The 27,161-nt window shown below is 36.5% G+C and overlaps 1 protein-coding gene across 8 annotated transcripts in view; it reads left to right on the top strand.

The window, feature by feature from the left end:
* Positions 1-27,161, top strand: part of Nalcn (sodium leak channel, non-selective) — a 322,796-nt gene that overhangs the window by 35,407 nt on the left and 260,228 nt on the right. For all 8 annotated transcript variants that reach the window (XM_087193085.1, XM_087193083.1, XM_087193087.1 and 5 more), the window contains exons 4-6: positions 7,398-7,481; positions 8,753-8,892; positions 8,980-9,108. In XM_087193085.1, coding sequence (XP_087049211.1) covers positions 7,398-7,481; positions 8,753-8,892; positions 8,980-9,108 — 353 coding nt within the window. The remainder of the gene's footprint in view (positions 1-7,397; positions 7,482-8,752; positions 8,893-8,979; positions 9,109-27,161) is intronic.

Here is a 27,161-nt window from a genome sequence, read left to right as displayed (position 1 = left end):
AGACAATTTTCACTGAGTATTTCATTAATTTGTTAATTTTGTGAACAACATAATTGTTTTTGGAAACTTTTCAAGGAAATTTTTTTTGATAACCTACTTGCTATTAAAGGTGACAGGCTATGGGAATTATTTTATTTTCTTAAATATTCTGCATTATGGTTTATGTTTTATTTTAATTGTTTGCATTGTTCAATTTTTATCTTCTTGGTGGATTCAACCATGAATAGTAATGTTATCTGTAACCAAACTGAGAATTGAGTTAACATGGATGATCCCAAGCTAGTAATTTGCTGAGACAGTCATGTAAAAGTAAAGCATTCCTATTTAAAGTTGCCAGTTCTAACCTCATGATATTCTCTATGTTGTTATTCTAAAGCAAAATTATTTTCTAAAATTCTCATTTTAATAAAACTTGCATCTCATATCAGTAGAGATTCCCTGCTTAAAAATGAAGTGCTAGATCTTTATCTTTCTTTTACATGCATAAACCCATTGCAGTTAAAGTCAACATGTATTTTATTTCCAACTTAAGACAAATTTCTTCTTCTTTTTTAGCTTGAAGTAGGTTTGTCGTTAACTTTCCTACCAGTAGTGGCTGATGGAACAGTTTGGAAGGCCTCATGTGGCCGACTGTGTGCTCAGGTTCTTGTAGGAATGGACCTGGGGTAGGAGCAACATAGCCCTGGACAAATCAACTCATGTACATAACTAAATACTCATGAAAAACAGCTAAGAAAATTCGTATTCCATTGTATACTGCTCAACATAAATACTACATTGCAGATATAAGTGCCATAGAACAGTGTTTGTTCCTTAAGGGGTAGCATTCATGTGGCTGAGAAAACAAACTGTGGTTTTGCTTTGCATGAATTTAAAATTTTACACTCAAATAAGGACTAAAATATTTAATAGATATTGTGAAATAGGAAGAAAATGCTCAAAAGAGAAGGGAAACTAGGGACGGGGACAGGGAGGAAGGGAAAAGAAAAAAAACAAGAGAAGAAGGAAAAATGGAAACAGCTTCTGTAGCTAAGGAAGGGAAGAGGGTTGAAGGGAGAGATGGGGAATGGGAAAAAAAAGAAGCAGCAAGATGTATCATGCACAGGTACAAATTCCCTCGGATGAATGTGATAAGTATATCTAAAATGTACCAATAAATTTAACTAAAGAAAATTTTATACTCAGAGTTCTGAAGTTTCTCCTGTTTCAGTAAATCATTTGTCTTAAAAATAATGCCATTTAAAATGCCATATATAAAAAAACCCCACGTCTTCTTTATCCAGTTTCCAGTTCATGGGCCTGGGCTGCTTCCAAGCTTTAGCTATTGCAAATTGTGCCGCTATAAACATGGGTGCACATATATCGCTGTGGTATTATTCTGTGAGACCTAAATAACTCCATTTTAAAATTTGACTCCATCTTAGAACAAGGCAGTAAAGTGGCCTATACATAAATTCCACTTCACTGAAGTCAACTATTCCCCTAGTCTCCTTTGTGCCCATAAAGTAATGATAAAATGTCCTTGCTCTGGGACAACAGATAAAAAAAGGACACAGCTCCTAACTCAATCCTCTGTTTGCCCAGAAAACAGACGCTCCTGGGCCCATTATCTATGTGCTGACCATGAACATTCTGTCAATGAGCTGATTGTTCCTTTTTTATAAAATCTACATGTAGCCACCCCTCTTCCCCCGCCCCCTCGTACACCCCATACTTGCTAAATATCAACCAATCATGTAACTGCTAAATGGAAAATCCCCAAACCTTGCTGTAGCCACAATAAAAACCCTGCTGATTTAAAATTCGGGACTCTCAATCCTGCATCTGCGAGAGTCCCTGCTGGAGCTTGAATAAACGACCCTCTTGTGTTTGCATCAGAATCGGCTCCTTGGTGGTCTTTGGGGACTTCGCGACCTGGGCACAACAATTCCTTTGACTCTTTGGGGAAGATACCCAGCAGGGGAATAGCTGGGTCAAATGGGACCTCTAGCCCTAGTTCTTTGAGGTATCTCCATACTGATTTCCACAGTGGTTGCACCAGTCTGCACTCCCACCAACAATGGAGAAGGGTTCCTTTCTCCCCACAACCCCGCCAGCATTTGTTATTGGATGGTTTCTTGACAGCAGCCATTCTTTGTGGGGTGAGGTGGAATCTCAGTGTTGTTTTCATCTGTATCTTTTGAATGACCAGTCATGTTGAACATTTTTTCACATATTTATTTGCTGCTTTTACTTCTTTGTCTGAGAAATGTCTGTTCATTTCAGATGCCCATTTTTGAATTGGGTGTTTGAATTTGGGGGGTCTGATTTTTTTCAGTTCTTTATATATTTTAGGTAGTAGTCCTTTGTCTAAGGTAGAGCTGCTGAAAATTTTTTCCCAAATTGTAGGTTGTCTCTTAGCTCTGTTGGTGGTTTATCTTTCAGCGCAGAAGCTTTTTAATAAGCTGAGATCCCAGTTGTTGATTCTTTGTGCTAGTTCCCCTGATACTAAGGTTTTGTTCATGAAGTCTTCTCCTATGCCAATGTCTTCAAGTGTTTTACCTAACTTATCTTCCAGCAAATTTAGTGTTTCTGTCTTAAAATTTAAATCTTTAATCCACTTTGATGTTAGTTTAGTGCATGGTGATAGGTATGGGTCTAGTTTTAATCTTTGACAGGTTGAAATCCAGTTTTTCCAACACCATTTATTAAATAGGCTATCTTTCCTCCAATGAGGGTGGTTGGCTCCTTTGTTAAAGATGAGGTGGCTGAGTATGTCTGGAGTTATTTCTGCATCTTCTAATCTATTCCACTGATCCTCAGGTCTGTTTCTTTGTCAGTACCATGCTGTTTTTAATCACAGTAGCTTTGTAGTATAGTTTCAAGTTGGGGATTGTGATAACCCCAGCCATGACTCTGTTGCCTAGAATTGCTTTTGCTATTCTAGGTTTCTTCTGCTTCCAAATGAATTTTTGGATTGTTTTCTCTAGTTCTGTGAAATATATTGTTGGAATTTCAATCGGCACTGCATTGCATCTACATAGTAGATTTGGAAATATGTCCATTTTCACTATATTGGTTCTTCCTACCCAGGAACAAGGGAAATCTTTCCTTTTTCTTATGTCCTCCTCGATCTCCTTGTTCAGAATGCTGTAGTTTTCAGTGTAGAGATCTTTTGCTTCCTTTGTTAGATTGATTCCTAGATATTTCATTTTTTGGGATGCTATTGTAAAAGGAATTGTTTCCCTAATTTCTTTCTCAGTGAGTCTGTTATTTGTGTATAAGACAGCTATTATTTTTTGAGTGTTGACCTTATATCCAGCTACTCTACTGAATCTGTCAATTAAGTGTAGAAGTCTTTTGGCTGAGTTTTTTGGGTCTTCTATGTAAAGTATCATATCATCAGCAAATAATGACAATTTAGCTTCTTCCTTTCCTATCTTTATTCCTTTTATTTCTTTCTCTTGTCTAATTGCTGTGGCTAATGTTTCCAGAACTTTATTGAACCAGAGTGGTGATGGTGGACATCTTTATCTTGCTCCTGATTTTACCGTGAAAGTTTTCAGTTTTTGATAATTTAGTATGATGTTGGCTGTTGGTTTTTCATAGATAGCCTTAATCAGGTTGCGATAAAACCAATTCCAATTCCAATTTTCTGTAGGGTGTTTATCATGAATGGGTGTTGGATTTTGTCAAATGCCTTTTCTGCATCTGCTGAGATGATCATGTGGTTTTTTTTGTCCTTGACTCTGTTAATATAGTGTATTACATTTATTGATTTACATATGATGAACCATCCTTGCATCCCTGGGATAAATCTGACTTGGTCAGGCTGTATGATCTTCTTGATGACCCTCTGTATTCTGTTTGCCAGTATCTTGTTGAGGATTTTTGCATCTATGTTCATTAGGGAGATTGGCCCGTAGTTCTCTTTTTGGGTTGGGTCTTTCCCTGGTTTTAGAATCAAAGTAACACTTGCTTCCTGAAATGAATTTGGAAGCCTTGAATTTCCTTGATGAGTTTAAAGAGTAATGGCAATAGTTCTTTAAATATCTTGTAGAATTCAGCAGTGAAGCCATCAGGACCTGGGCTTTTCTTTGTTGGTAAATTTTTTATTACATTTTCAATTTCACTCATGTAATTGAGGTGTTTAGAATTTCTATATCTTCTTCATTTAACTTTGGCAGTTCATATGTATCTAGAAATCTGTCCATTTCTTCTGTGTTTTCCATTTTTATTACAATACAGGTTCTCGAAGTAGGTATTGATGATGCTTTGGATTTCTGCTGGATCTGTTGTGACTTCACCTTTTTCATTCTTAATTGCATGTATTTGTGCTTTTTCTTTCCTTTTTTTGATAAGGTTGGCTAAAGGTTTATCAATTTTATTTATTCTTTCAAAAAACCAACCCTTTGATTCATTAATTTTTTATATTGTTCTCTTAGTCTCCATTGCATTGATTTCTGCTCTAATCTTTATAATTTCCTCTCTTGTATGAGCTTTGGGTTTGTTATGCTCTTCTTTTTTCTAGGAGCATGAGGTTCTGGATTTGGTTATTTTTCTGAGTTCTCTCTGTTTTCCTAATATGGGCATTCACTACTATGAATTTCCCATGTAGAGCTGCTTTCATTGTGACCCATAGATTTCTGTATGTTGTACTGGCATTATCATTTACTTGTAGAAACTGTCTAATTTATTTAATTTCCTCTGTGACCCATTGGTTGTTTGGAGGGTGTTATTCAATTTCCATGTGTTTGTGGGAGTTTTGTGGTTTCTTATGTTATTGATCTCCAATTTTATTGCACTATGGTCTGATAATATACAGGGGGTAACTTCAGTTCTTTTACATTGACTTAGACATGTCCTATGAGCTAGCATGTGGTCTATTTTAGAGAATGACCCGTGTGCAGCTGAAAAGAATGTATATTCTGATTTTGTGGGGAGGAACACTCTGTAAACATCTATTAAGTCCATTTGTTCAATAGCTTGGTTCAGTTCTAGAATTTCGTTAATTTTTTGCCTAGATGATCTGTCTATTTGTGATAGTGGGGTATTAAGGTCCCCCACTACAATTGTATTAGTGCTTATTTGGTTTTTCATGTCCATTAATATTTGTTTTGTATAGTTGGGGGCATTCATATTTGGTGCATATATATTTAGGATTGTCATCTCTTCCTCTTGGATTGTTCCCTTCACAAGGATGTAGTGACCATCTTTGTCTCTCTTAATTAGTTTTGGTTTGAAATCTACTTTGTCTGCAAATAAGATTGCTATGCCTGCTTTTTTCTGGGTTCCTGTGGCATGGAGAACTGTTTTCCATCCTTTTACTTTCAGTCTATGAATTTCTTTTTGAGTTATGTGTGTTTCTTGTATACAGCATATTGCTGGATTTTGCTTCTTAATCCATTCTGTCAATCTGTTTCCTTTGATTGGTGCATTGAGGCTATTAACATTGATAGTTATAATTGATAGATATTGACTCATCCTTGTCATGATGTTTTACTATTGTTGGCTATTTTATTTCTTATTTTTTCCCCTTTTCCCTTTAGTTTCTTACCTTGCCTCGTGGCTTCCCTCCATTGAGCCTCATGGAGTTGTGACCTTCATTGTCTTTTTCTAGGATATTCCTTAGAGTTGTTTGGAGTGCTGGTTTGGTGTTCATGAAATTTCTCAGGTGATCTTTGTTGTGGAAGTATCTAATTTCCCCATCGATTTTGAAAGATAATTTTGCAGGATACAGTAGTCTAAGTTGGAAGTTATTTGCTTTTAGGGTTTGAAATCTTCCACTCTAGGTTCTCCTTGACCTGAGGGTTTGTGTCGAGAAGTCTGCCATGATTCTGATGAGCTTTCCTTTGTAGGTGATTTGTTTCTTTTCTCTAACTGTGTGTAGGATTTTGTTCTTCTGCTGGGTTTCTGGGATCTTGACTATTATATGTCTATGTGTAGAGTTTTTTTTGATCATGTGTAGTTGGAGTTCTATATGCATCACTTATCTGTATGTCCAATTCTCTACCTCTGTCTGGGAAGTTTTCTACTATTACTTCTGTGAACAGTTTTTTTATGTCAATTGTACTTTCTCCTGTTTTTTCATGGACTCCTATCAGTCTTATGTTATTCTTCTTTGCATCATCTAGCAGCTGCTGGATTGATTTCTCGTGGTCCCTTACTATTTTTAAGAAATCTCTCTTTTCATGGTCTTTAACCACAATCCTGTCTTCTATATCTGATATTCTATCTTCAGAGTCCCTTAATCTGCTGTGCATGCTTTCAATAAAATTTTTAATCTCCTGAATATCTGTTTGAATCTGTGTCATGGATTCCATTTCTTTCTTATGTTGGGAGATCATGGTTTCCATTTCTTTGTTACGCTGGGCATTCATGGCTTCCAGCAACCATGCTGTTTTCAATCACAGTAGCTTTGTAGTATAGTTTCAAGTTGGGGATTGTGATAACCCCAGCCATGCCTCTGCTGCCTAGAATTGCTTTTGTTATCCTAGGTCTCTTTTGGTTCCAAATGAATTTTTGCATTGTTTTCTCTAGTTCTGTGAAATATATTGTTGGAATTGCAATCAGCACTGCATTAAATCTATGTAGTAGTTTTAGAAGTGTGGCCATTTTCACTTTATTGGTTCTTTCTACCCAGAAATAAGGGATTTCTTTCCATTTTCTTATGTCCTCAATCTCCTTTTTCAGAGTGCTGTAGTTTTCAGTATAGAGGTCTTTTGCTTCCTATGTTAGATTTATTCGTAGATATTTCATTTTTTGGGATGCTATTGTAAAAGGAATTGTTTCCCTAATTTCTTTCTCAGTGAGTCTGTTACTTGTGAATAAGAAGGCTATTGAGTTTTGAGTGTTTATAAAATGGAGTACTACTCAGCCATAAAGAACGAGAAACTAGAGACATTTATAGCTAAATGGATGCATATTGAGGCCATACTCTTAAGTGAAATAAATAGGATACACATGTGTAAATACTGAATAGTTTCTCTAGTGTGAGAAACTGAAAGTGTAAATAAGGATTAAAATGATAATTTGAAATAGGAAGAAAAGGTTCAAAGGTGTAGGGGTGGTGGGAGGGGAAGGGGAAAGGAAAGAAGGGAAAGAAAAAATTATGAGAAAAGTTAAAAAATGGAAACAAAGTCTATGTAAATAGGGAAGGGTGCACAGGTAATAGGGAAAAGATAAGAACCAAGATACATCATGTACAAGTACAAGCACCCAGTGATAAATGTAAACATATTGTATACCTAAAATAAAAGAATTTAAGGGAAAAAAATGCCATATAAAAGTTTTTGTTCTATTATGATACAAATATTATGCATGACTTTTATTTAATACCCTTTGACTGTTCTGTCCATAGAAGGTTTGCCGAAATAGTACTTATTTTTCCTGATAATCCTTGTGAAATTTATTTTTAGGGGGATAGTTCCTATGTGAAAGATCGCTGGTGTGTTTTTGATGGATTCATGGTCTTTTGCCTGTGGGTTTCTTTGGTGTTACAGGTAAATATTTTTAAATCACTTTTTCCAAAGTGGGGATTATTTGCATTGAAAATTTAAATACAAATATTAAAAAATGTATATCAAATATGATCATATGATTTCCTACAATGTTTACCTTAAATGTTTATTTGTAAAAAAAAATCTAATCTATTTGTAATATTTTAATTATTTCTGGTAACACTTGTGAATTATTTCTCAATATGAAATTAAAATACTGGAAATAATTATTTCTTTTTAAACAAATATAAAGATAGTCATTAAAAGTATATGGGGAGAGATTTCTGCATTTGTTAAATAAAAATTTGAATTTAAAAATTAAAGGCCTTGTCATTTACTTTACTAAATCCTCATTAAAAGCTACTAAGTAAATTAATATTTAGGTATACACAGGTCAACAAAAAATACCTCATTTCAAATATAAATGCCTTATTATAAAAAATGGGAAACATTAAAAAGGTTTAAAGCAGAGATTTTATTGGAAAATAGTAAAATTTAGTTCTGTATATTCTTTCAGGTATGAGTTTACATTTAATTAAGGTTACTATTTTATTTCTATATAATTTGATTTGATTGTTTTTATTTTATTCTGGTAAGAACAGAACATGAAATAAAATTTTAAGTGTATAATACAGTATTATTGATTTCAGGTAAAAAAGTGAATACAGATTTCTAGAGCTTGTTCATCTATTCTTCATTAAGACTTTCACAGTTCACTTTGCCAACACTTTATAGTGTTTATTGATAAATTGTCCTTCCTTATTTATATAAAACTCACCTCTAACAATCTCACATATTAATGTGGCCTTTTCCATGTAATAACTATTTTTTTAATTTTTTTCATGTAATAACTATTGTGTTAGATATTTTCTAATTATTACTTTGCATCTGATAGTAAATGGTACAGTTTTTTGTTTTGTAATATTTTAATACTTTCTCCATAACTTTATTTTCTAAATATTAAAAAGCTTCCGTCAAAGAACATTATTAGTGAGGAAGACATATTCTATATTCTTAGTACTTGCTTTCCTAATGAAGATTGTATCTTGATATGTTAGATAGGAAATGAGTAAGATTAATGGCATTCTCATTAGTATTTGTGTCACTCAAGATATTTACAGATTTGAAATGCACTCAAAATTAATTTTGGTGGAAAATAATGTAGGACTAAATTCAGGATTCAGGGTGCACTCTTAGTTCTTATCTGTATATTCCATGACTATACACAATACTAAGGGAAATCTAAACTTGTTTATCTATCTCTTAATTTATAGGTATTTGAAATTGCCGATATAGTTGATCAAATGTCACCTTGGGGCATGTTACGGATCCCACGCCCGTTGATTATGATCAGGGCTTTCCGGATTTACTTCCGATTTGAACTGCCAAGGACCAGAATTACAAACATTTTAAAGTAAGCACTGCTGTTATTTAAGTTAATGGGGAAAATTTGTAACATTTGTTGCTAGTTTTATTCATTTTACCTACTTTTCTACCCTAGGCGGTCAGGAGAACAAATATGGAGTGTTTCAATTTTCCTGATTTTCTTTCTACTTCTTTATGGAATTTTAGGAGTTCAGATGTTTGGAACATTTACCTACCACTGTGTAGTGAATGACACAAAACCAGGGTAAGTTCATCTATTGGCTCCAATTTAAGCTAGATGATAAACAAGGGCATTTCTGCAACGTTTGTGAGAAAAAAAATTTGATGTCAAAGTTTTGGATAATAGCATTTATGTAATCTGTGTTCTGTATTCTTTAATTCCTCGGTATTGCTTTATCCAGTTTTTAAGCCAAGAGTTCATGACAGACCAGATAGAAAAATGTGGGGAAACAGATAAAGCAAATGCATAGCTGTACATTTAGAAACCTTCCCCATTTTGACCAAATGGGGAATTGTTCTAGCAACACTGACAAAGTCCTTCATGGTATCAGAATGGGTTACATGTTAGGGAAAAAAATAAACTCTAATTTATATAATTGTAATTCTGATCATTCTTCCCAAACAATTATTTTTTGTAGCATCATTCTGAGATAAAACTCTACCATTTGATGTAGTCATGTGTTGTAGGGTTGGTGGGTAAGATACTATAAATCTTTCTCTATATGTTTATGTATCTATATATACTTTGATTATCAATTAGACATTGCTTAGGTGGGTCCCTGCCTCTCCTATTTGGCTGATCACAAGGAGTGGAGCGATGGGAAGAGAGTGGATTGCTGGCACTTAGTCATGCATGACCCAGTATACATGTCCCTGGTCATACATGTCCCTTAGGACATGGAAATCAGAGTCTATGACGCCTCGCATAACTCAGAGGTGCAAGACATGTGTCAGGAATTGAGTAGTAAAACTGACTTTTACACCCTGCATTCAGATCTTTAGGCAGGAATTGATTGGTTTACAAATGAAGCACTAATTTATAAATAACAGAAAGGAAAAATTTCTCGATTTAGATCATAGAAAGTAAATTTACCATATTTTATTAAATTCAAAAGGAGATTGCAAGCAGCCATTCATCTATTTTTAATGTGTTAATATCATTTATAAATCAATTGTGTCTGTGAAGATTAATGAGTTTTAAAGACTTTGAAACTGTTACTGTGTGTTTTCTGCACTTGAAGGGTTATTTACATATCATGCATGTACTTGTATATGTGAAAATTAGATGAACCACACAAAGTGAATATTCTTGTGAGTATGGACATCATGGTAAACTTGGATTAGTTCCAAGAGTTTGTGTTGTGTGAGCTGGGATAAATGATTGATTTACCCTGAAGCAGGTATCATAACGGGGCATACTTCGGGAATCAGCAGAAGGATGAAATGAAGGAATGGGTATAGAGGCTTAAGAAAGGTGACAGGCACAAAATAAAGGTACTCAATAAATGCTACTTGTCATTGCTTTGTTGCCATAAAGATATATATATATATATAATTATGTGCTGAGATGATGCATCTAAGAGTACCTCTGGATAAGAGACAGGATAGTAAAAGAAAAGATCAATAAAGTAAGCCACATTTAAAACTCATAAGAATGGGGAAAAAAGCATGTATAAATAATTAATGGAAATACTATTTTACTAAAGAAGTAAGTAAATTAATTCTGAGTTTATTTCAAATTTATGATGACCACTAAATAATTATTAGTTTCTCTCAGAACAAAAATGTTAAGAACTGTGCTCCTAATTTATGCAAATAGAGATGTATATTATGTGACTTGAAATAGGTATGTACTATGTTTATTACTTGCTGTCTCTGTATCCTCAACGTAAACCCTGCAAGGATAGGAACCATGTGCAAGGTTCTCAGAAAATATAAATGAACACAGTAACTTGCAACAGCATCAGTATAAATTTCCTAGTTAAATGTTAAACACGATGGCCTTATCAATTAGTCAATGCCTTAGTTACATTACTTCTGTGTAGTAGGGCTATATGTGCATATCACTTCCACTTAGATGTTTACTGTAGGGCGAGAAGGGTGGAAACAGATACTATATGTTCTTTTACTTTTCACAGCATATTGTTAAAGGAGCATGCTCATTGTTTTGTTGTTATTTTAGGTAATTTTTTTTTTTGGTACCAGGGATCAAACTCGGGTCTTTCTGCTTGCACAGCAGGTGGTGGAACCATTGAGCTAAATCCCTGGCTACACTGATTGTAATTTAAAATTACTTATCTATTCACACATATTTTTAAAGAAAAATACCTCTGTTACTAGGCACACTCCCATTCTATTTTTATTCTTCAAAACATAGCCTTAGAAACCAAAGTTTGATAATAAAAATTTGATTTTCTGGGCATATTATTTTCTCTATTATCATAACTGAATCATTCTTTTTATTTAATCACTATTGAGGTTTTACTGATGTATGAAAACCAATTCATATTTAATGTGTGCATCTCCGAGAAACTCACTGCTTTGGCTGTCAGAATTAAATCTAGAGAGTAAGTTATCTCACTTCTTTTTCTACTTCCTAAAAATTACAATCCTATTTAAATAAATGTTTATATTTTCTGCGAAGTAGAGGTTGAGATGTGTTCTTTATTTAATGGTTAGAGTAGATATTGATATCTATCTTGTTTCAAAATGTAAAGGAAAAGTTTTCAGTGTTTCCACTAAGAGGGTAGCTGTGGAGTTTTAGTGTGAGTACATTACCTTTAATTCGTATATTGCTAGGGTTTTCAACAATTAATGTGTGCCACATTTTATCCAGTGCTTTTACTACAAATACTGAGATAATATTATGTCCTTTCTTTTTTGTTTTATTAATGTGAATTACATGACTAATATTAAACCACTCTTGCATTTCTGGTATCTAGATACCATTTAATATGTTGCAATATTTGATTTGCTATTTTTTTAATAAATTATTGCATCTTTGCTTATGAGGATCATTATGGTAACTTTCTTAAAGTCTGTATCAACTTTTGAAATCAGAGTGAAGATAGGACATGTCTGTTCTTTTGTTTATTAATAGCATAATGAGATTAATATACTTTCTTCCTTAAATGTTTTAGAGAATTCACTCTTGAAAACCTATGGGCCTAACATTTTTTTGTTGTTGGTTTTTGTTTGGTTTGTTGTTTTGTTTTTCATGGGGCTTTTTGCAAGAAGATTTTGAATTACAAATTAAATGTATTTACTACAAAGGCGTATTAAGATTTTATCTTTCTTGTTTGTCAGGTTTGATAAATTTTGTTTTCAAAGAACTTATATATTCTTATTGATGGTCAACACCAGCAAAATGTTTATAATCTCATTAACCACTCAATATCTGTAGGATCAGTGGGGTTAAATCATTGTTTATTCCTGATGTTAATAAATTATATTGTTTCTGTCCCTTTTTGATGTCTTTGTCTCATTCTAGTCATACGTACAAGAATACATTTTGATTTAACTTTCTCTACTTTTATTGTTTTCCATGTTGATTCCTTTCTTTATCATCATTTCCTTCTTTCTGTTTTTTCTTTTTTCTTTTTCTTCTTAAAATAAAAACATATCATTGTCTTTAACAATTTCTCTGTTTTAATGTAAGAATTTAAAGATAATAATTTTCCTCTTAAATACTGCATTCGTTCCTCTTCCAAATTTATATATTAGTATTTTCATTATTGTTTAATCAAATATTTTCTAATTTTACTTGTCCAGAAATTTTTTTCTTTTTGTATCAGGGATTGAACTCAAGACCTTGCACTTGGGAGGCAGGCATGGTGCCACTGAACTAAATCCCTGGCCCCTAATTTTACTTGTGCTATATTCTTTAACCTGTAGGTTACTTGGAAGTGTATTTTTAGAAGGATGAATTTTTCTAAACATGTTATTTTGTATGTGTGTATCTGTGTGTGTTTTATTTTGTTGTGATCAGACAACAATTCCTGTAAAATTTTAACCTCTTGAAATTGATTAAAATCATTGTAAGGACCAGTATGATGTAAATTGGTGAACATTTCTGCTGTGAGAATTTGGAAAGAATGTCAAGTCTGAAGTTTTTTAGTATCATTTTATAAATGCCACCTCAGTCAAGGTAGCTAATGATGTTGTTCTAGTTATTTCTCTCTCTTTTTGTTGCAGTAGTTGTTGATCTTTTGTTATCTGGTTGTCCCATCAATTAGTGAAAAAACACAATTACATTTTCAAAATGTGACAAGTTTTAATTTTTCTTTTAGCTGTGTCACTTTGTGCTTTATGTAACCTGCAACTCTAGCTCAGTGCATGAACATAAAAGTGTCACTGTGTCTTTCTGGTATGCAGACCATTTTATCACTCTAAATTTGAAATTTATTCTGAATTTGCTTCTGTATAGTCGGGTTTTGTGCTAGATCAGGAACATGACCTTCAAATATTTCCTTTAACAGTAACAACTAAATTTCATCTTTCTAAAACTATTTTTATTTACTCAGCTTTTTTCCTATTAACCAATTGATGTTTTCTCACAATTACTTAAAATTAAGTATTTAGTCCACTCCTACACAGGCAAGAAAAGGAAGCACGTGACAAGTACTTGCTTAGTTTTAAAGCACGAGCCACTAATTTTGGGCTCAGCCTGGTGAGGATGGAATGAAATCCAGTGATAGGAGCTAAAAGGAAGAAGAAAGCCAGCAGTAAGAGTCTGGCACAGTCAGAGGCCCTAATCAGCATTCCACTGTTAAAACCTTAGAGCTTTAGGGTTTGTTATTTTTTTAAATAAGGGAAATGCATTGATCAGCGACCACCAAATTTATTTTATCCTTCTGGCATATGGTATGCATGGAAGGGACCTGGAACTCCTATATTCTATTGATGGGAAGATAAAAGGGCACAACTACTTCAGATGACAGCTGGACAATTTTTAAAAAGATCCTAGAGTTTGGTGCCATGTGCCTCATTCATTAATTCCTTGTTGGTGGATCCATTCCTATGGTCTCTGTTGTGCTTGATGGGCCTATTTGACCATCTTCCAGCATTACTCTGGAACTCTTTGTAATCTCACTTTATGCCTGGGATCATTTCCAGCTCTCAGCCTGCCACAGGCTGAGGAATCTGTCTTCTGTCTCATGTGGGTGTGGAAACCCAAGCTCTTAATCCTGATTTGTACCCCTGTTCGCATCACCATTTTGCAAACTCATGGCCCTTCGGTTCCTACTCTGGTGCTCTCTTCTCTCTCAGGTTTTGACATTTTGGAACCTATTTTCCTTTCTTCTGAGCATGAATATTCAGTTTCAAATGTGATCTTTTATCTAATAGAGTCAGTTGTTTGTAGGAGAAAGAGTTGGATTTAATGTAGTCCATCTTGCCAGAATCAGCTCTCCGGCAATCGTGGCTATATTTTTTTCATTCTTTTATTAGTATATGTGTGCACAGCATAATGGTTACATTCATCTTGAGGCATTTATACATATACATATCACATTGTAGTAATTTTTACTTTCTTCCTCTTCCCTACCCTCCTGTTTCCCACCATCTCCAGATCCCTTCCCATTGCCCCAAAGTCTACCTCCATATTATCTAAGCTTTCTGAGGAAACCTATGGGGATGGTGGGAGAGAATAGAGCTGTGTTTACCTCCTTATCTCTAGTGCCTGGTACCCTAGCACAGAATTAGTACCTAGTCATTATTTCATGATGCCATTGTTGATATTGGTAATAACATTATGGCAAATTGATAAAGAAAAGAGAAAATAACTGAGAAAGAAGAGTAAGTCACTAAATGCAGATAAGGAGAAATAGCTAAAAATAGAAAAGCAACATCCAGGGCAGAGAAAGGCAGTAAAGTAATACAAATACAGGGTAGGAAGGTTGAAGGAAGCAATGAGTAAGGGAGTCACCTGTGTGGGCGAGGAAAGAGACAAATGCGGGAAGAAAATCTGTAGGTAGTTTGTCTTGCTGTGCTTTTTCAGTGTGTGTAGGCTGTCGAACATGTCTAGATTGTCCTGAGTGAATATGAAAATGGAAAAGAGACTGTGTGGGTGGGAGACAATAACTACAGTGATGAGAGCAGAGAAGTCACCGGAGACAGCTGTGAGAGAATTCAGTGGAGAAGTGGACGCAGGGCGCATGTCGTTAGACCGAGTCCGGAGGGGAGAGTCGGAGAGCTTGTTGGTCCCTCAAGAGGGTCAATATCAAACCGGCAAGCTGAACTTTAGCACACATAAGTTACCCCGCAAAGGTGAGCACACTTGGGTTCCATTTAACATCGACACGCGTACCGTAGCGCCCACTGGGAGGAGGCATACGGGCGTCCTCACACCCAGGGCCCTTCATTCACTTCAGAGTACCTGTGGTTGGCTTCATGCTGTGCTCTGTTTGAAGAACTGAATATCACTGCGAAAAGTACTAAAAGCCCACTTGTATTTGGGTTATTAGTGCCCACTCACTACATCATCTTAAAATAGAGTTCGTCAAGAGGAATTTCCTAAACATGGGTAGAAGTTTCAGTTCCTCTAGTCAGCAGTGATGGCAGGGCAGCTGCCTGTGCTTTTATCTCTTTCTCATATTTACAAAATCTGCCCAATAGCATGAGGTACGTGCATACATTTTGTCTCTTGTGTATGTGACTCTGAGTTTACTGTTTAAAGTGAAAATACCTAACTAGCCACTCAGTAGTAATGTTGCTCATAATGACAGCTTTTGTAGATTTGGTGATTCATCTCAAAACCAGTCATTTATACCCTTTGAATTTTCATTTCAGTATGATAGAGTTTTAAAATCCCACACACAAGTAGAAAAACTGTCAACACCATTTTTAACATTAGTTGTAGCCTGGACATTAATTTGATTTTATTTTTAGAGATTCAAAAGATGCTCACACTAACAACACAGAAAATGTCAATTTTTAAACAGTTTTCAACTTTGCTTGTTTCCTTTTGTGGCTTCTAAACTATGACATAAAAACAAAAAGAACAAATCCTGTCATTTGCAACAGCAGGAATGAACCTGGAGGACATTGTGTTAAGCAAAAAAGCCAGGCACGGAGACAAAGACTGCAGGACCTTGCTTAGAGGTGAAATCTTAAAAAGCGGATTCGGGGAGGTAGAGAGGAGAATGGTGTTCAGCAAAGGCTGAGGGTCAGCCGAGGGGTGAAGAGTGGGGAACAGGAAGAAGCTGATGGTCCAAGGGGAGTGCTCAGCAGGACAGGAAGTCTAAGCTTTGAGATCTGTATTGCACAGCAGGGTGACTACAGTCTCTAGCAATGTATTGTATGTTTCAAAATAACTAAATTTCAAATACATCACCACAACAGCTATTCTGTAATTAAGGTGATGGCTATGTTAATTAATTTGATTTAATCATTCTACATTGTATACGTATATCAGAGCATCATATTGTGCTCCATAAATGTATTACAATGATTTGTCGATTACAAAAAATATTAATTCAAAAATAATATCTCATAAAAAGATCTGAATCGGGTATTTAATTGTGGTATAATGGTTGTATTTACAGAAATCAGTGTTGCTAGGTACTAGCAGGACCTCATTTCTCATAATGATTGTTCTTTAACAGTTGTTACTATTTCTGCCTGCTTGATTTGCATGACCTGTACCTCTCAGACCAGAGCCTTGTAAATCTCAGAGTTTACCGTCCATCTCTAGAATGGATTCTGTTTAATCTCAGAGGCAAATGGGATGAAGAGGGAAGAACTCAGTGCACCCAGTTTTGCTTTTAAATAGAATATAATTCTTTTAAAGCATCTAGAAAGGAATCTTGGGTGTATCTTCAGTAGCATTATGGGTAAAGCTTTAGATTCTTCCCTGATAATGAACGACAACCTGAGGCAATTATGGAAAGAATAGTGAGATTTGAGAAGCAAAGCACGTCATTTCCTAAAGAAAGTTGAGAAGAGCAATGGCCTGTAGCAGGAACAGGTGCTGCGAAATACCAAATGTGATGGCAGAAATCCCCCTGCTGCTGAGAGAGGAACGTGTCAAGATGAGCTGTCGGGTGAAATAGAAAAGATGAGGACTTTCCTGCCCCCTTATTATCATTACTGAGGAAATAGAGAAATGTATTTAAGGCTTCATATCAGATAATGAAATCTTATTCCCAAGGGAGGGTTGATTAGAATAACTTTAAGTAAATATAAAGGTTAAATATATAAAAGTTTGTTATAGAAAGAACAGTATTCCACCAGGAGTTCAGGTTGGACCATTAGCATTAAGAGGTAAAATGCCCCTGTGTCATAAATGGCCAGGACAATTCTGGCCTCTCCTTGTTATTTCAGAGTAATTACTAATGCTTCTTCTATCTTAAGGAGGCTCAGTACACACCATCTATTCCATCCTCATCCTTTCCAGGATCAGCTTTTAGAATTTGGTTGTATTTTATACACTGGGTTGTATTAGAGACAACACAAAGTTGAATTTGTTAGGGACAATTAGCTATTGCTGATCCAAATAAAATTTAATTACCCTAAAGAATAAACTTAAATTTTATCTTACAAGTTATTTTTACAAAATGATGAATTTTTAAAAAAATGGACAAGTCAAAAGATTAAAAATAGAAGTAGTAAAACTTAGAATATTAAATTTTAATTTCTCTGGACTTTACAGATAATTTTATATAATATGTAAAATCACAAATGCCTTAAATTCATGAACGTTCTATGATGTTTCTTGATTTATTTAAACTTATTTTGAAAGGAGGAAGAAGCAAGAGTCACTGCTGTATTTAACTTACAGGACTTAGGCAAAGATGTCTGCCAGATGGGGATACAAGAATATATTTGGTAATTGCATGTGAGGAAATTTTTTATTTAAAATATTCAAATAAGAAATGAAGCATAGATAGCACTCTAATTTAATTGATAGCATTTATTGAGCACCTCTTACACTTGCTTATAACTAATTTTTAGAACAATCTGAAAGGAACTACTTCCCCTATTGTACAGATGAAGATACACTGCCAAAGAAGTTCAATAACGTATTCAGCTGGCATTTGAGAAGGTTTGAAACTTAAGTCTAGCCTCTAAGTCCATGCTTACTCCACCATTTAAGCAATTTCTGTATTTTAATTCCACATTCATAATCTTGTACATCAACAAATCTACATCCACATATATAAACTCTTTATAATATATAAAGTATACTTCCTTCACATAGAGAAATTAAAGTCCATATTGCATCTGGTCTCTACCTTGTATAGGCATTATATTCCAGGAAATTCAGTCTCATCTGAATCTATAAAAATGACATGATTATATTTTATTACTTCATATATCTCTTTAAAAATTGTCCTGCACATGAATTTCCAAGATATGAAGCACCTGAGCCATCAACGAAAATCAGTCTTTCATATGATGACAATTTTTAAAGAAAATATAAGAAATTCCACTGCCTGCCTCACAAGTGCAAGGACCTGAGTTTATCCCAGGTACCAAAAAAAACCAAAAAAACAATGGAAAGAAAATATAAGAAAACACTTCAGAATAAATTCAGCTCCCATATGAAAATGAATACCAGCATAATTTCACCTGCATAGCAAAAAAAAAAAATTACAAGAGTCTTTGTTATAAAAAAAGTAACTCCACAGTTTGAAAAGGGCTCTAAAAATTGAGTGATTTCTTGTGATAAATTCTAAGATAACATTTCTTTTGATCATGTTTCCTTCTCAAAAAGAAGATAATGTAATATATAGGTTGTAAGATTTGAATTAATAATTACTGGTAAATAACCTTTTTAAAATAACTGCCATATGTTATTTTCTTATAACAACCTAACAAGTCATGTTTCATTTTTACATTCTATTTTACAGCCAAGGAAATTGAAGGTCATATGGGTAAATATAAAGGCCAAGATAAAAGAACATTAAACTATAGAAGCAGGGCTTAAACCCTGTTCTCCTTAACTTTGATTTTCTGCTTTCAGTTGTAACTTGTTCAGTGCATAAGATAATCTGCAACATGCTTGTGTCTGGAATCTGCACAAAGTGTATAGTTTCCTTTTGGTTAAGGGGCATGTTCATAGGAGACGTTTGAAATGGGGCAGATCAGTAAGTGGTAACAGTAAGACTGCATTTTATGTACTACAAACATGTGCTAATAAAGAAAACGATCTGGAAAAAAAGACTGGATTCTCAAATGCTGTGCAGGAACTCCTGTCCAAGGGAAATGTGGAGGGGGGCTCCCACCAATTCACCCCTCACAAATAGTGTTGGCCACAGTCACACCACGGAAGTCACCTTTAGTAAGTTTGATGTCTCAGCCTTACCACCAGTCAATTTTGAAAATTAATTTCTAGATGAGATCACCGTAATGAAAAATCACACCCCTCCCCCCCCCGGCAAACTTTGTGAAAATACTGCTTTCTAAGCCACACGCATGTATTTGTATTGATAGGCAGGGTTAAGGTTCTCAGAAGTGGGAAGGTTGTAGATCAATGATTGAAAACCTTGGTTTTGCATTAAAACTCTCAAAGATAGGTCATAGGGTAGAAACCAAAATTGCATGTCATTTTAAAGACTGGATCTTGAGTCTTCGTGAAATGGCATGCTTCTAGCTAGCCTGGGGGCAACTTGGGTTTCCTCTTCCCATAAGGCTGTTCACCTACAAATGTCTAAGAAGCACACACAAAAAAATCAGAGCCTCTTGTCATTTTCAAAAAAAATCAGATTTGTCCACATGTCCTGGTAACTGCAGGGCAACCGTGGCAACTTCACTGATTTGGTGACTCTTGTATGTCTTTATTCCCAGCAATTGAATTGGACATTTGTCATTAGTGGCTGAGGGCAGCTGGGACCAGGGATTTTAATCCTTGTCTATCTTTCCTTGTCTTTCACTTTCCATTTCCTTAATGTTGTGGAGCCCTTGACATTTTCTGGACCTTCCAAAAAACGGAGCCTTACTGGAGAGGGAAGAATTACTGCTCTCCAAGCGTGAACCTTAGCCGAATCACACCAAATAAACATAACCACATTTTGAGCTCCTAACAACAAGAGATGCTTTTGGTTCATTATTGCTATTTTATAGTGCAATCTCATGGTTGAGGTGTAGGATCCTCCCCCAGAAAGGCGTGCTCCTTGCCACACACTGGCTAAATCACCAACTCCAGTCCTATATGCCTGGCTCCCAAATCTAGCAACTTCTTTTCATCAAGGCAGCTGATCCTCTGCACATCACTGCCCACCTTAGTCTTTCAGCTTCTAAGTGAAGGTAGAAGACTGCTTGATCACCTCTTGGCCAAGACTTGAAATATTAAGGGCAGTATGCTGACTTGGAACCTTAAAACAGGTTGCCCTGCCTTTGGAGCTCATCAGCACATTGCCTCGTGTCCTGACACATTACTTTTCTGATATTGTTGTGAACTCGTTCCCATGCCTCTAATCACCTGCTCCTGACTCAACTGCAGCCTTTCAGTTTCTGTCATGCACATTGTCCAGCAAAGTAGTGAGTGATATACATGGGGTAAATGAAATATACAATGAATATCTCAATTTTTAAAAATACTATAGTAAGACACATTGCTATTAATCTGCCTGAAAATAGTCCCCCTTGCTTCAAACACACTTATCCCACCATTTGTGCCACTTTCTGAAGCAGTTCTGGGAGTGCTCTTTCTAGTGTTTTTAAGAGGTATGTGCTGCTCCTGAGTGCCAACCCATGGAAAGGCAGGTTTATAAATACATTATGGTGTGTCCTCACCCACTGTGTTCACAGGATCTGGGACCATGTACTGCTGGGTCTCTCCAAACTCAAAATGACCATGAAAGGTAAAAAATTTGAATTAATTCAGAGCACTGAGGCAGCCACAACAGTGCAACTAAAGTCAGTCAGGAAAGAGGACTCCAGAACTGCTTCAGAAAGTGGCAAGAACAATGGGCTATGTGTGTTTGAAGCAAGAGGGAGTACTTTAAGTGGGGATTCATGGCAATGTGTCTTTTATTGTAATATTTTTAAAAAAATTTAAATATTCATTATATTTTTCTATCACACCTCATAGTTAAAAGAGTAAACTTGAGGGAAATATACAATTCACAAACTATTCATATATAACAATACTACTTAACAGATACTACTTGACAGACATCTTTAAAATAAAATCATATGTTGCTATTTAAATTGCATAGTCAAAAATTTGTAAAAACTGTTCAGTTTTTACTATTTTATGCACGATGTCCACAGCTCTCTACAGCCTTTGCCTGTGAGCCATTTAAGAATCAGTGGAGTGGGACAATCATGTTAAAGGCTCACTTTAACAGTAAAAAATTATTTCCCTAAGAGTGTGTCAGATTGACTTGTTTATTTAAAAGGTGTGATGCGCATACTAGTTCCTACCTCAGACTGTTTGTTTCTCAGTCTGACTGAAAGTCTAGGCAGAGCCATTGAAAGTCTTCAAAAGTCAGTAAATAATTTATCTCTGTAAATAATGTCCTTAATTCTCCACATGGGATTAGCTTTCCAAAGAATCCAGCCTTAAAATGAGCTAGGCCAATTCACAGAATTTTTTAATTAATCCTGACAAAAGGAGACTACATAGAGATGAAAACTAAGCGGATAATTCTCTGAAAGGAACCCAGAGAGCAGGTAGCAGCCCAAGCAGGTTCTCTGTGGGTTCACACAATGGCCAAGATGACTCCTAAATTCAGAGGTCAGCTTTTAGCAAGACAAAGAACCTTGTGTTCTTTTTGCCACTGACAACAAGCTAACTGCCACCACATAGGGTGTCAGAGCCCATATTCTCTGGGATCCTGGGTACAAAAGTGTGTGTGTGTGATTCTCTTTCATGGTGACTTAATTGTTACAATTATGTTCTGTTAAATTCTTCCTAGCACACATAATACAAGTAGAAAAGAAACCTTACTGATGCAACAGATAACAAAAATGCTCCTAAGTTATACAGTGTTCTTTGTTGCATGTGGATGTGACATGCATGTATAATCATGCCTAATCCTACTGAATAAAGGCAATATAACCATGGCATTGACTAATTGATAATGTCTTCCTGTTTAACGTTTAACCAGGGAATCTATACTGATGCTGTTGCAAGTTACTGTGTTCATTTCTCTTTTCTGAAAAGATTGCATATGCTTCCTAGTCTAAAATCACATGGAAAAAAGCTCTATTCTTATAGAGCTTAGTCTCTCAGGGCACCTGTTATAACAAACGACAATTCAAGAAGTCATCACCATTCGCTGATATGGTTTATGTTATGGCTGTGTCTAGATATCCCCCCAAAGCTTCATGAGGTCATAGGTGGGTGAATTTCACCTTTTTCAGAGGTTGCTGAAGTTAGAGTGTGATGCTGGGGTTAAGGGTGTGTGATTACTAAATCAGTCCACTGATTGGTTTGGCTCCACTCTAATCCTGGTAGCCTGGATACAATATAAGGGACAGAGAGAGGCTTGACCTCTCCCTTGTTGCTTTTGCTGTCTTTGCCTGCAATGAGCTGTCTCTCCTCTGTGATTCCCCCCTGCCGTGTGCCACTCTGCCTTGGATCCAGCCAACTATGGACTGAATCCTCTATGAACCGTAAGCCAAATAAACCTTCCCTCCCTTAATGTGTGGGTGTCTTGGGTATTTTGTCTCAGCAACAAGAAAAGTTACTAAGACAGCTTACATCTAAAAATCCCTCCGAAGTCTCATGTGCTCAGAGGCAGAGCTTTGAGAAGGAGATTGGATCATGGACCCTGGACCTAGTTGAAAGAGGTGGTGATTAGAGGAGTGACCTGAAGAGGTGTATTCTTGTGCAAGGCTCCCCACCCTCTGCTTCCTGGCTGCCATGATTGAGTAGCTTTCTTCTGCCATGCTGTTTCTGTCTTGAAGCCAGCTGTCCATGGAGTAAGTCCTCTGAAACCATGAGCCAAAATAAACCTCTCCTTCAGGTTTCAGGAGTTGGGTATTTTGTCCCAGTGACAGGCAAGTGACCAATATGCCTACTTGTGTTCAGTTCTTTAAGAGCCAAAAATAATGAAAATATAAACTAAATTGCTATCTATACATTCCTATCAAAGTTACATTTTGTGAAAACCCAGTAAGTAAATTTAGGAATAGGCTTCTTTGTCAAACAGTGGTTTTTAAAACGTTTCAGTGTTTCTCTGGAACTAGGGGACAGGTTATGGCTATCAGTCCAAGCTACATCAGTCATTCTGTGCCAGTTTGGAGGAAGCACATATTCTTACCTTATTCTCCATTCTGTGAAACTCTGAACATGTTTAAAAGTCCTTTGGTATGGTGACAGCTGTTTACTCACCACCCATGAGAAAACACTGAACAGCTACAGCTACAGCTACCACTGGGGGGTGACTGGCTCCTCTCTCTGCCTCCTCTCTTCTTCTCCCTCCTCTGTCTCCTCTCTCTCTCTTCATCTTCCTTTCCCCCTCCTCCTCTTTCTCTTCTACTCTCTTTTCCACCCTTTCCTCCTCCCTTTCTTCCTTCTCCTACTCTTCTTCTCTTTCTCCTCCCTCTTCCTCTCTCCCTCCCCATCCCATTCCCATCCCTTTTCCCTCCCACCTCCTCCGTCCCTCCCCACAGACGTAGGCTTGGACATTCCCACTTCCCAGAATGCAATGCCTGTTGCTCCTTTCATAGTACTCCCCCAGCAGCACTGCTGTTGGAAGGTTTTTCTAGTACCCACCAGCAGCCTTTTTGGCCATGTGTGGTACTATTACATTGTGTTTCAGAAAATCTTGCGCATATCATAGCTCTTAAAGCAGCACCATGCTGTCCTGTGGATATGCATTTTTTTCATCCTGAAGCCTGTAGGTGGGAAATATCTTCTTGGACATCTCCATTCCTATTATGGTGTGTGGCGTAAAGAAGGCCTGTGAAAAGTTATTAAATTGAATGAATGAGCAAGATAGTCAAATGAAAGTGTCCCTACTAAGAATAAGGGAAAAAACAATTTCCTAACAACAGCTGAATAATCCTAAATTATGTGCATGATGACAGTAATTACAAAAGAGCAACACTAAATGCAATGCAACAAGCAGAGACAGTAGTTTGATATCGGTAGAGAAAGAGAGTGGGAGTAACAAGAGAAGTCCAGCATGAAGCCTTGATCTTATGCTTTTAACATTGGTGAGCATGCAGAGATGAGAAACTGCACATCCTGCCTCTACCTCACAGGGCATGTGTGGAGTAAGAGGAACATGGTTTCACTTTATTTCCCTTTTCTTTTGTGTGAAAGTGTCACGAGGTTATCTGGAAATTGTTTTTTACATAGCTGGGAATTTTCTCATCTTACAAATGAGGAAACTGAGGCTCAAATGATTAAAATAACTTGTGCAATGTAAATCGGTTAATCACTGAAAGAAGATGACTGTTCTTGTTTTCTACTACACAGCTTAATAGTACTCTGTGCCATTAAGATTAATGCTTAATTTAAAACCATAGAACTCTGAAGTCCCAAAGTATTCTTGGGGGCTGTTATTATAAGCAATTTTAGTAACAAGCTCAAAACACATTTTCTTAGATCTCACATTCCTCCATAATGTTATTTGTAAATAGGATGTTTTGTTAAGAATTAAAAAAAAAAATCCAAAACCATATGCCAGGAGGATAATTAAAGCCTTTTGAAAAACAATTAACTGCTCCAAGGGATTCCAGTGCTTGTTTTGAAGTGTAGAAACTACTAAAGCCAGAAATTTAAAATACTGAAAGTCCATGCCAATGTGGAGGGATCATGCTAGAAAAATGCGTCCAAACAAAAGGATGCCCTTTTTGAAGAGTTTCTTTCTGTAGTTACTTTAGAAATAAATAGATCAACTATAGATTTATATAATGGTAGAAAGGCACATTCATTAGTTTATTTAGAAAATACTTATTAAGCATCCATTATAGAGTAGTCAAAGTTCTCCAGAGAAATACAGCTATTGATTGGCTCGAATGATGTGTCTGTATAAAGAGATTTCTTCTAAGGAATTAGCTCATGCAGTTGTGAGGGCTGGCAAGACCAACATCTTCAAGGCAGGCTGGATACTGTGGCAGGAGGTGACATTTTCAGCTTGAGTTCAGTGGCAGTCAGAAGGTAGAATGGTGTCCTCAGTCAGCATTGGAGGACCTCAGTCTTTTTACTTGAGGCCTTCAGCTAAGCAATTGGGCCTACTCATGTTATGACAGGTAATGTGCTTTACTCAAAGTCTCCTGGTTTACCTGCTAATCACTTCTAAAAACTACCTTAAGCGTAACATCTAGACTGGAATTTGACCAAACAGCTGGGTACTAACTAGTCTGACCAAGTTGACACATAAATCTAACCACCACAGGGGATATGACACAAACTGGAATTGGAGCTTATATTAAGGAACAGTTGAGTTGGAAGACATCCAAGGACTACACAAACATGAATCACACTTGCTCTAAGTGCCAGGAATGAAAAGTGAGGGCATTTTGAGAAGTTATAGCAGGGAAACCTAGCCCAGTCTGAGGGACTTGGAATGGCTCTAATGAGAAAGTGACATTCAGGCTGTTACCTGAAAGCTAAAAAGTGCAGTGAACCAAGCAAAGAAGGAGGAGGACAGGTAGAAGGAATCTTAGGAGTTGTGGGGGGAAATTATCCAAAATGTTGTTTGAGGGATGGGAAGAGCCAGATCCTTTAGGAATTTCTTGATCATGTCACAGACTTGGCACTATTAATGTAGGACAGTGATTCTGAGGAGACTTTCTATATTCTCAATGCCAAATGCATGGGAAGATCTAAGAGCAGGAAGCCAGACAGCCGGTGTGGGATCAAATACTGGGACCAGTAGAGCAGGAGAGGAGAGAGCTCACCTATCTCAGAAGATATTAGCGAGAGTGTGATGGTTAATCTTGATTGTCATCTTGATTGTCTTGAGGGACACCTAGGAAATTAGTAAAGTATATTTCTAGGTAAGTCTGAGTGAGACATATGGGAATGACCTTAGGAATGACCTCTATCTAGTTCCTGGCCTTTTACTCTCTGGCTGTTCTCCTTCTCTGTGCTTCCTAGCTGCCGAAAAGTGAGCAGCTTTCCACTTCCATACCCTCTGCCGTGTTTCTGCCTGGGAGCCAACTGACCATGGACAGTACCCTTTGCAAGTGTGAGCCAAAATAAACCTTTTCTGCTTTAAGTCAGCAATGGAAAGCTGATCAGCTCTGAGGTCTTTGGAGGACACGATAATTAGTTCTGAGGCTTGAGGGAAAAGTAGTGGTTGAGAGTGGTTCCAAGATTTCAAGTTCACTCTGTTTGGACCGTGGTCCTATTAGTTTTGAGCATAATTGCTGGGAAAGAGGCTGAATTCAGTAGGGTATATGGAGCTAGAAGGACATACTGTGTAGACAAATGGAGAGATTTAACAGACAGCTGGGTGTGTAGCCCTGACACTCTAAAAAGACATCTAAGGGGCCAGGGATTTAGCTCAGTGGTTCCACCGCCTGCCTTGCAAGTGCAAGGTCCCAAGTTCAATCCCTGGTACCAAAAAAAAAAAGACATCTAAGATGAGAGAGAGAGTGAGAGTGGATAAGATTGCATAGGGAGATATTGTGACAAGATATCAAGAGAAGAAGGCCAAGTACAAAACTCAGAGCAACTAGAGGGTAAAGGCCAATTGCAGAAGGAAGACGGCTGAATAACTGTGGGCAGAACCAGCATCTCCACAGCTACCAGAGCTGCCTCTCTGTGATTTTCTTCCATTGTCACATCTGTCTTTTTCTTCACACCCAGGAGACATTTTTCACTTTTGAGAACTCATGTGATTAGTCCAGGCCCCCATCCATAATCCAGGATAATATCTCAAACTCAAGGCTTTTAACCTTAATTGTGTCTATAACTGTATTTCTTTTTCCCAAGTAATGTAATATCGTCTTCCCTTGGTATTTGTGGGGACTTGGTTCCATGACTTCCAGTAGATACCAAAATGTGCAGATGCTGCCATTGCCTTATATGAAATGGCATACTATTTCCCTGTAACCCATGTATATCCGTCCTCCTTTATACTTTAGATGATCTCCAGATTACTTACAATGTCTAAAACAATGCAGTGCTATGTAAATAGTTGTAGTGTATTGCTTGGGTTGTTAAGACAGGGAATAATTTTGGTATATGTTCAGTGCAAATCCAATTTATAAATTTTTCTGAGGTTGGTTAAATCTTATGTGGAACTCATGTAAATGGAAGGGCAACCGAGTCTCCATAGGTACCAGAAATGGATATGTGGACATGTTTAGGGAACCATTTCTTTTTATTTTATTTTATTTTTTTTTTTGGTACCGGGAATTGAACTTGGGCCCTTGCATGGTGAAACC

Source organism: Heterocephalus glaber, unplaced genomic scaffold, assembly GCF_053883595.1.
Source record: "Heterocephalus glaber isolate CG9 unplaced genomic scaffold, H.glaber_assembly_v1.0 deba00001579, whole genome shotgun sequence".
NCBI classification, from domain to species: Eukaryota; Metazoa; Chordata; class Mammalia; order Rodentia; family Bathyergidae; genus Heterocephalus; species Heterocephalus glaber.
Note: the sequence above shows the minus strand (reverse complement) of the source record. Positions and strands in the feature narration are given on the sequence as shown.